The 11,040-nt window shown below is 48.0% G+C and overlaps 1 protein-coding gene across 1 annotated transcript; it reads left to right on the forward strand.

Annotated features, from left to right (window-relative positions):
• Positions 1-10,305: 10,305 nt before the first annotated feature.
• Positions 10,306-10,560, forward strand: PHALS_08875 (uncharacterized protein; the record flags this gene model as incomplete). Its single annotated transcript, XM_024724302.1, has 2 exons — positions 10,306-10,380; positions 10,468-10,560. 2 exons carry the CDS (start codon positions 10,306-10,308, stop codon positions 10,558-10,560), a joined length of 168 nt encoding a protein of 55 aa, XP_024575193.1.
• Positions 10,561-11,040: the final 480 nt, after the last annotated feature.

Raw genomic sequence — 11,040 nt, forward strand, 5'->3', positions numbered from 1 at the left:
GAGGATCACTTATTGGAGCAGTCGCTGCATGTCATGCGTGACATGGTTGACCGAGGGCCGAGACATCGAGGGCGAGGCACCCGTGATGCACGTGAACTGGCACGAAAACCACTGAGCACTGCTCTCATTGCGAAGCTGTACCTGCATGCCATTGATGGCGTGATGGACAGAGTCCGAGGCATTTGGGCACGGCCCTTCAGATGCGCGTGGAATGGCACGGTATCCACTGGACGAAGACTGCGGAGTTAGCGGTTCTTCGTCGGATGTTGTAGATAATATCGGAGCTTCGGTGAAGCAGGAAGTGGGGCTAACACTGGACGACACATGAGTGCGTGTTCAAACTGGTCTCGTCGAGATACAGCCTCTGTGGAGAGGCGACTGCGATGCCGTATGTTGTCTGCAATACGCAAGGCGTCGACCCTGACCGAGGGTGTGTCTACCGCGTAGACGATAGCACACAGCTATACACCTTTGTCAACGGTATGACGGGAGATGAAGATGGTGACGTCACCCTCGTGAGAATTTCTGCGGTTGATGCTCTTCTTGAGCTGGACGAGATGTCCTTCGAAGAGTTTGAGGTGCCTTGAACGCAGGTGGTTTACCCGAGTTGGTCGTTATAAAACCGAACGAGGATATTAACTCGTCGACGCTTCTGGCTGCTGCTGTTTTGGGGGACACCAAGAAGGTGCTGAGCCCAAAAAGTGGATCGTCGGTCTTGGAGAATTCCTCAGATTCATACTATCCTTTGGTGAAGAAACTTTAGAATGTCGTCACCAAAGACCCGTCGTCGGTCCTACTTCCGGACCACGGTGTGCGTCATCAAATTGACTTGGTCCCGGGGTCAAATACTGCGTAACACGCCAATGGCCCCTGTTCAAAGAGCAGTGTGACTTTATTGACGCCTTTTTGTGTGAAGCACGACCCAGGAATGTTGCGTGAGAGCTAGTCCACTCATTCGACACCCACATTTTGTGTTCGGAAGCCGAACGGCAAGTGGCATGTCGTTCACGCTTACAATAATCTAAAAGCTGCCACCATTCCGGCACAGACCCCAGTTTCTAGCATGAATGTTCTACAGATCAATATGGTTGGCTGCACAAAGTACCAAGTAATCGGAATGCTCAATATGTATCACCAATTGCTTAGGATAGTGAGTGATATTCCGCGGACAGCGGTGTGTACACCGAGTGGGATGATCTGGGAGTGGCTGGTGATGCCCCAAGGGCTGTCAAATCAAATGCACCAGAAACATTTAATCGTCTTGTGACGGAGTTGTTCAGGCCCCATCGGACGTATGCACACACATACTTCGAAGACATCTCCGTCCTCAGTCGTACGGGGAACATGATGTCAGATGTGGAAAACCACATCGTCTATTTGAGAGCGGTGTTTGAGTGCATGCGAATGTATACTAATGCAGAAAAGTGCATCTTAGGCCTTGAATAAGCTCCTTTTTGTAGGGCGCTTGATTGTGAAGCATGGCCTTCGAGCGGATACCGCTATAGTCAATGCCATTGTGGACTGGCCGGCTCCAAGGAACAAAAAGGACTTGCGCAAGTGGCTTAGTCTCGCCAACTACTTGCGCAATTATAGCGTGTAACTTTTCACGTGATAGTGGACGCCACTATTCTTATCGAGTAGAGACGATGACTTCTCAGTCGATCGCCGTCCAGTTACTCGCTATGCTCTTCGTGAATTTGAGGACATATTCCGTCGTCATCGATACTCCGCCAAACATCTTGCCGAGGTCGCCCTCCGCTGTGGGAATGACTTCGAGAGCTTGAAGCACTTTGTGCACCGACTGCCTCACGTTGATGACTATTGCGCTGTATCGGAGCGACTCCAGACCGTCAAGGAGACGAATACGTCACTTCGTGCAACATTGGAGCGCCTGGCGCCGTTAGAAACGGGTATTGTTGCACTCCGTGCCCAAAACCAGTTGCTGGTTCAGCTTATGGGTATTCGAGCACCTATGGGCACCGCCCCGACACTAACGCTTCCATTTCACTTGTTCCGGATCCCGGTACGGCTTAAGCAAGCGCACATAAAACTCCGGGTGGGTGCGCATCCTTCTTGGAAGGTTTAGCTTATACGCAATACCTCGCTTGGTCACGACCTTAAAAGGGCCAAGAAACCGTGGACGGAGCTTTGTCTTAAAGACAGTAGAGACTACCGGTGTAGGAAGGTTCTTAACATTTGATAAAACCAGGTCTCTGACCTAAAAGTTCCTCTGCTTCTTTCGTCTGCCTATTCATTGTGCACACCCTGGCTTTCAGCGATCGCATTGCGAACGTGCTATACGACACTCAGTCTGATAAACAGAAAGTCATTGACTTCTCTACGGACAGTGAGGGGACTGATACAGCTAGCCGCTCGGCTTCCCCCCAACAATCCCTGAGCCATGGGATGGCGGCGTCAGAGGGACACGAACATTAATAAGCCCTTTCACATAGAATGGCGTAAAGTTGGTTGACGCATGTATTGCATTGTTCAGAGCGAGCTTTACAAGTGACAGCATCGCGCTCCAGTGTTTCGACGTCTCAGAGCAGAAGCTGCGAAGAGCGTCTTCAACGACGCAATTCACACCCTCATTCTGACCATCGGTCTGCGAATAGTCATCTGTCGACGTAGTCAACTCGGTGCCCAGCACCCTGAATATTGTAGACAAGAACTTCCCAGTGAATTGTGGGTCTCTGTCAGAGACAATTGACTCCAAGAGTCCATGTCAGAATACCAGCACCAGAAACAGCGTTGCTGTACCTACACCGTCGATAATGTCCTGCACGACCGCAAGATGAGTCATCTTGCCCAAACGGTCCACAAAGACCACCACACCCGTGTTGCCCGCCGAGTCCTTTGGCAGGCCAAGCACAAAGTCCATACTCATGGTCAACCAACACCCGAAGGGTACCGGTAAACTGGCCAGCTGCGCCGTCGCATTCGGAGAGGATTTCACCCTCTGACACGTATCACATGTGCGCACATTTGTGCTCGTCCATTTGTACAGCTTAGACCACCAGTAGTGGCAATTCACAGAGCTGTAGCTTTGGCCACCAGTAGTGGCAACTCACAGAGCTGTATGTCTTCCCACGACCGAAAATACGACTGAGTGGGGTGTCGTGGGCCTCATAGAGAAGACATCATCATAGCGTGGAACCACAATTCATGGCGTATCCGCTAGATCGGCTATAGTACAGCAATCCATTATTAAACGAATATCGATGTAACCGTGCGCGCAACCACGCTGACAAGTTTTTGTCCGAGATTCCAATCCTTGCTCCCGAGAGCCTGTAGCATGCGCTACACACGTACCATTACCCACGTATGCGGCACGGATCAAATCCATAACTGACGACGTCACCATCTGAGGTGAAAAAGCTCATATTCCGGCAGTGTGTGTAGTGAAGCATGATCTGTGTAGATCACAAACAGGTTGAAGCTAAGCAGGTACACCCTTAACCTGACAAGTGGTGTCCCAACAAGGTTCCGCCTCCTTCATAGGTAGATTCGACAATGGCCGTGCCATAATCACATTATTCACGCTATACTTGTGCAAGTAGTCGGCTAGTCACGCGATCTTTTTGGCTCTTTGGAATCGGCCAGTCCACAATGGCCTTGACCATAGCGTAAACTTCATCGAAGGCCATGGTTTACAATGAAGCACTCTATAAAAAGGATTTCTTCAGCGCCTAAGATGCACTTTTCTGCATTTATTCGTTCACATGCACACGAGCACCGCTCTCAAATGAACGATGTAGTTTTTCTCATCTGTCATCAGACACTGTGGACGAAGATGTCTTCGAAGTATGTGAGTGCATACGTCCTATGGGGCCTGAAGCACCGCGATGCAAGACGAACAAATGTTGCTGGTGCATTTGACAGCCCTTGGGGCATCACCAGCCACCCAGCCACTCCTAGATCATCCCACTCGGAGTACACACCGCTGTCAGCGGAATATCACTCGCTCTCCTGAGCAATTGGTAATACCCATCGACCCAGTTGACTGCACTGTACTTTGTACAGCCAACCATATTGTTTTACATAACATCCTTTCTAGGATCTGGGGTCTGTGCCAGAATGGTGGCAGCGTTTAGATTTTGTAAGCGTGGACAATACGCCAATTGTCGTTCGGCTTCCGGACGCAAAACGTGGGTGTCGAATGGGGAGCCTTGCTCTCACGCACCATTCCTGCGTCGTGTTCCCACAAAAAGGCGCCAATAACGTCACACTACTCCTTGGACGGGGCCATTGGCGAGTTGCGCAGTATTTGGTTCCCGGGACCAGGTCAATCTGATGACGCACACCGTGGTCCGGAAGTAGGACTGACGGCGGGTCTTTGGTGACGACATTTGAAATTTCTTTACCAAAGGATATTAGGAATCTGAGGGATCCTTTAGGACCGACGATCCACTTTTTGGGCTCAGTACCTTCTTGGTGTCCCCCAAAACAGCAGCAGCCAGAAGCGACGACGAGTTAATATCCTCGTTCGGTCGTATAATGACCAACTCGGGTAAACCACCTGCGTTCAAGGCACCGTCAAACTCTTCGAATGCCATCTCGTCCAGCTCAAGAAGAACATCCACCGCAGGAATTCCCACGGGGTGACGTCACCGTCTTCACCTCCAGTCATACCGTTGACAAAGGTGTATAGCTGTGTGCTATCGTCTACGGTAGACACACCCTAGGTCAGGGTTGACGCTTTGCGCATTGCAGATAACCTACGGCATTGCAGTCGCCTCTCCGCAGAGGCTGTACGTCTCGACGAGACCAGTACTCATGTGTCATCTAGCGTTAGCCTCACTTCCTGCTCCACCGGTGCCCTGATATCATAAACAACATTCGACAAAGAGCTAAGCCCTTCAGTCTTCGTCCAGTGGATAACGTACCACTTCACGCGCATCACAAGGGCATGCCTTCAACCTCGTCCAACTGTGCCACTCTTTGTATGCAGGTACAGCTTCGAAACGTGAGCAGCGTTCAGTGGATTACATGCCATTCCACGAGCATCACTGGGGCTTCACTCTCGATGCCTCGGCCTTTGGCGGACCGTGCCACCCTTGGCATGCAGATATTGATTTGATACTTGCGCATTATGTGCCACTCTACTTTCCGCCCGTGATCCATGCTCGGGACTCTTGTCCAATACACCTTCGGTGTTCGACAGCTCGGGTACTCCGATCTCCAGTAAGGTGGCCGTCTCGGTCCAGTGTCCGCGCCAATAGCGCTTCTGCTTCCTAGCAGAGGTGGGTTCATGACCCTCCAAAGCTCAACCAGGAGACATACGCGTAGCGCCAAAAGTCTTCGACCTCCAGTTGATCCATGGCTCATAGTCTTCTGACCATGCCATACCAAGGATAAGGTCGTATAGTGCAACCAAATCTAGGACTAAGCAGCGTTCCACGCTATAGAAGTCAAGAAACTTGACACCGAGGTCCACAGGGACCCTCGGCTCAGTGACACATATCTCGGTTGCTTAGCGAACAGTTACGGTGTCACTCAACCGCGCTTCCAGCACCTCAGCTTACAACTGACTTCCTTCGATCGTAATGTGTCGAGGATTATTGCCTGACACCCTGGAATCGATAATTGTTTTCACGGCATATCATAGCCCTTCACGATCACTTTTACGACCAGCAAGCCCGGCTTCCACACACGTTCCGTGTTGAAAAGCACGGAGCTCTTAGGGGCTAGGCCCCGCTGCCCTCTACCACTTTGAGGCTCAACAGAACTCAGTTCTTCCCAAGTAGTGCGCCCGCGGCTACTGGGCTTTGTGGTTTCCCCGCAATAAACCAGACCGGTCTGAAGCGGGACGTCGGTTCGATAAACCTTTACGCGCCTTGCACAGGAGGCAACTAGCCCAAGGTGGCGGGTGTCTCCACAGACAAAACGCTGTCGGGTGTTAAAAGGCTGCTCGGCAGCTCAGCAGCTTGGAGCTCTCCCTCCTCTTTCTTATATAGCTGAGGTCCATTGGCTCAGGCCCGCTCGACGAGCTCTGAGGTTGTGCATATCAACCAAGACGTACCGACTTATAGTTGAATTCGGTATTTTATGCCACATATTTTGTTTCTCCAAGACATGCATATGCACACAGAATACTACCATTCTGGTCACGTCAGTGCGAAGGCCCTCCATAACGACGGTCACTCTGGCCGCCCCGATGAGAGGATTTGCTGCCATCTGGGCAATAAGAGTTCTCAACTATTGGACATAGTTCACCAACTCCTTGCCCTGTCGGGTAGCAAGGAAATCGATCGCACGCGATATGCCTGATCAGGCGAAAATACTCGCAAAAGCTGACGCTTCTGCTCCTTTTAGGAGGGGCCCGCAGCTTCAACCGAAGCACCGTGCGTTAGTGCCCATTTTTTCACCCGACCCCTAACTTGGAGATAGCTTGCGTCACACGCTGCTGCTCGATTTGGAGCATGGCGGATCTCATATCCATCTCGGCCTCTCACACCGATAGCAGGATATTCTCTATTTCTTTAGCCTCAGAGGTCTGAAGGCTCACCATGCGCGGCCTGGGTTGGGAGAAGCCGCCCGCCGTCCACGGTTGCATCATGAAAGCAGTCGACGCCGACATTTTTTGCTGCAGGCTCTCTAGCAGAGCATTTTCATAATTTGAAAACGCCTCTTGGCGATCTTTTATTGCTCTGGGTCCATGCAAAGCAAGGTGCTCCACACCCACAGGGCCAAACAGGGATACTAGCTTATTAAGCCAGTCCTGCATGCCCTGGGGCAAATAGAAGAATTGCTTCATCCTCAGAGAGGATCAGTCGTAACGACTCAGGCGTAGATTGACTACGAATTCTACCAAGTGCAGAGGGGCTGCCGTTGCTCTGTTTAGAAACAGCCAAGCTGAGGCCACCGACCTTACGTTTTTTGCCAGAACCAGTACGAGTGTAGCGGATCGCAACCCGCTACTTCCAAGAGCACCCAAAACCTTAGTGAAGGCAAATATTCTTCCTCTGTTTGTAATCGAAACTGTATTTATGCGCTTTAGTTGAGGCAGAGCCGCCTATATCCAAGGCCCTAGATTTTTCTTATTTATACAGTAAAACATAATAAACATAGTAATATATATTACAACTGGTAATCCTGCCACCTGGTGGCTTCTTGTTACGGTGTAGCCACAACACTGTGTGATTGTACCAACTTGTGTAACCACACCTTTGTACGGGCAAACCATCTTGTGTTACACACCCATACATATCAGAGGACGTGTAACCCCCTTACAGTAGCTACTACAGAGATTGAATTCATTCCTCACTCTGCAGTGGTAGGGTTCAGTGTCATCTCCGACGCACTGAAACTAAGCAGTATCTGATTCTTACCGGATGTGCTACGGGGTTGAAGTGCACGTTGTAATGAGAAAGGTTTGACTCTGATAGGTATCGTGGGCGTCTTTTATTGTCCATGCGTGTTGAAAGTGAACTCCAGTCAATCAATGATGAAGCCCACGTAAGAAATGTGTTTAATTTGTCGGTCACACCAAATCTCAGGAGATACACACTGCGTGCTGCATTGTTCTACAGGACCGCACTTCGTGGCATTCGAAGTCAAATGCACCAGCATTTTGGCAAATAACGTATGTAACTTTGGCAAAACCTGTAGAGATTTGTTGCTGCGTTATTTAACGCAAACCTAAGAGAAGCCATTTCTCGTCTCAGAAAAAATACATTCTAGAGATCGCAGCGTATATTCGCTCTGTTTTGTTTTATTCCAAGAGCCTGACTTAGTGCCGATTCTGTTATTCGAGCTCTGCCAGGGGACCTAGAGCTACAAGTTCTGTTAATTTTGAACAATTCCGGGGATTTAACCCAGTAGTTCTGACATACCGATGCCACCAGATCGTGCAACGGATAAATTATTTGTCAAGCATTTACAGCCCCGCCCTTCTGTATACACCTAACACTCGCCCTTACACTCCAACAGCTCTGGCATGGGAATACTCATACAGTCAATTGCTTCCACTTCCAACCAGTAGTCAACAATGCTATCATTAATTGTTCCGCTAGGGAAACTCTCCGAAACTCCGATATGCAATCGCGTTTCATTCATTTTGAAGCTGTATCACCACCTATTCCGCTTTGCGAATCGTGTTCAAGACAACTAGCAAAACTACTGGTAATAATTTAAGACAAGCCAACGTTTTGTACGGAACTTATCGCAGCATTGTGCTTGTGTCGAATGCACTTCCGCTACTGGTATAGGTGGATACATAATCGCTAGAGCTCCACAAAAAAAGCGTAGCTCCTATCGATTTTGACTTTCTCTTGACAGGTGGCTCCTCGTGATGTCCAAACCACGCCATTGATAAAGGTCTAATTTTGAATCTAGGTCCAGAACTAGACAATACTTTACGCTGTCAATGATCTCAACATCAACGTGAAAATCTCAGCAAGATTGTTCTTCAGCAGCTTTAAGCGGTGTCATCTCAACAGTACTGCTTGCTGATCCTTGACAATACTTGGTCTTGATTCGGTACTTTGACTTGCCTAGCCAGTACTGGCGCCTTCTTGTCCTATCATTGTTTTCAGACCTGATTGTACATAATTCCGGCAGAGAAATTTGGCATAGATACGACCACGTTAAGAGGAGATATGGAAACATGATACGTTTTGATCATTTTCGGATTTTATAGACAGATCAAGTGTGACTTCATGAGAGTATATCTGTGCGTTTATCGAGCCGGCCGTCTTTTCTATAGCCAGCCTTGATTAGGAAACAGTAGGAACAAAATGAAATCCTGATAATTGCGATTGAAAAGTAATCCCTTTTGAATCGCAATTATCAGGATTTCATTTGTTCTCACAAATAAATGCACAGGCTTCTCAGGCAAATGGTAAGCACTATTTCGCCCGAAAAAAGGTGCAGCTTTTGATTAGTTAAACGACTGCTGATCGAAAAAAATCGCAACAGCAGACTTTAAGTATTAGTTACCTTAAGAAATTTTAGTTATTTACATAGAGTAGCACTTGTGGACAACCCATTTACCAAGGAATCTCTGTGTGATTGGGAAAGGTATTCGTCACAGAGACAGCTCAACACACTTGAAAAGCTTATGTCCATATTTCATTCCGAGAGATTATTGAATTGGCGGCAAAGGTGTTAGGCGTTTGTCAGCAATGAGAGTACACGGGGGAGATATAACAAGAACCGACCAAAACAAGCATCGGTGAGGAAATTTATGACACATACCGTCAGGCTGCTGATGTTGACCGTCCAGGTCCTTGTTGGCTGATGAATTCGAACTTGTGATTCGAGAAAGTTGATACGGCCAAAACTTCGTTCTGCTTCGAAAGGAGCGACATCGCGCATGTTGCTTGTGCGGTCTCGATGTAAGGTGAACGCACAAGAGAATAGTCTCTACTACCTCTTTGAATGAGACACCACCGACATGGAACGATCGGAATCGATTTATGTCGCTAGAGCCCGCACCGACTTACACAGCATATCGAATGTGTTTGGAATTCTTATCTCTCCGTCAAGGGGACAAGGTCTAGCAGAATATACGACTATTATTGCCTGAATATCAGACGTTCATTTGAATAGATACCGGCTCGAGGGACTCCAAACGAGTGTGGCTTCTTCGAGTTCTTTCGTGGCCTTGTTTTTTATAAAGGTAGTGGTGGTCATCGCATTCAACGCGGAGTGCCGCGAAGAACAGACGGGGTGCTGAGAATGATAGTTTAATGAGCGCGCCAGACACTGCGAGCCTCAGTAGTAATGACAGTGCGGAGGAGAGCGATCTCTTGGATATTTTGCATCCCCTCGGTGCTCGCATATGTATCATTTGCGGTATTGCAATCATATGCACCATGTGCGCAACCTTTGCTCTCGGCTCGGAAAAGAAGAATCATCATATCACACAAAGGCTTACAAGGTGCCCCGCATGAAGATACATCGAATCCTAGAAGGAGTAGTGCGGCTTACTATGTGAATTTTGGTTCTACTGTACCATGTGGAGGTTACGGTCAATAGGACTAGCCGTAAAAGAGGCAACTTACCCAAAGAACGGTAAGAATCAAATCCCACGTCTGTCAGATGTTAACATCATTGTATCAGGCTTTGTGAAGCCATCAGAAGTCCCTAATAGATTTAGGAGCGTTGTGCGATTACGTACAGCGCGCCCCTATCAAAAACAGTATACAGTACACAAAAGCATTGAAGTTGGTATGTACGGATAGGATACCCCAGCATCTTGCGACGGAGATACTGTTATTTAATCCATGTCAACATTGACTTTCTGGTACGCATATTTGTAGCAGCAGGAACTGCTGTTGAAATTAATAAGCAAATTGTCAGATGCTAACGAAGGTGTTTTTGACGTATCAATGTCTCGATCGAACGAGTCAGGGACTAAAGGAAGAAAGTAGTAGAGTGGGGATTCAAAGGGATTAGAGGCACGGTGGCAACAAAGAGGCAGATTTGACATTTTCACAATCGACGCGGTTGTATTTGATTCAGAAAGGTGACGCGTGGATAACAAACAACAAGTTGAGAAAATTCAATGCTCCAAATTCGGCATTATTGCTCACTCAGAATGATGTACGGCGCTAAATGCCTCACCAACCAGGCTATTAGACGCAATTGGCCTACTGCTCAGCTTAAAAAAACAGTTCATAGAGGCAGTGTTTGCAAAAATGTGGACCACTACAGCAAACCTGTGTATCTTATGGCTGTCTGGCAAAGTATTTCATGCTAGATTAATTTTTAACTTTGCATTACTTGCTATTCCAGCACGCACTAGGATCTTTTTTAGCGGTCAAACTAGCCACCCATCGGCCATTACCATTGCGCACTTGATGTATTCTTACACTGTTTTTTGACAACACAAATATGTATACATGTACATTTATACATATGTATACTCGAAGTAGTATACACCTGTTTTTTCTCACGTTCTGGTCATCTTTTTTGGAGTATTCCCCTGTGTTAAATTAAGTCTTGCTCAATTATCCTGAAATTACCTGTTTTGTTGCGATTAGAGAAGGTACGTACCGGTATACAACTAGGTTGACTGTGTGGCTATTTTAAATG

Source organism: Plasmopara halstedii (genome assembly GCF_900000015.1).
Source record: "Plasmopara halstedii genome assembly, contig: Scaffold_323, whole genome shotgun sequence".
NCBI lineage: Eukaryota > Oomycota > Peronosporomycetes > Peronosporales > Peronosporaceae > Plasmopara > Plasmopara halstedii.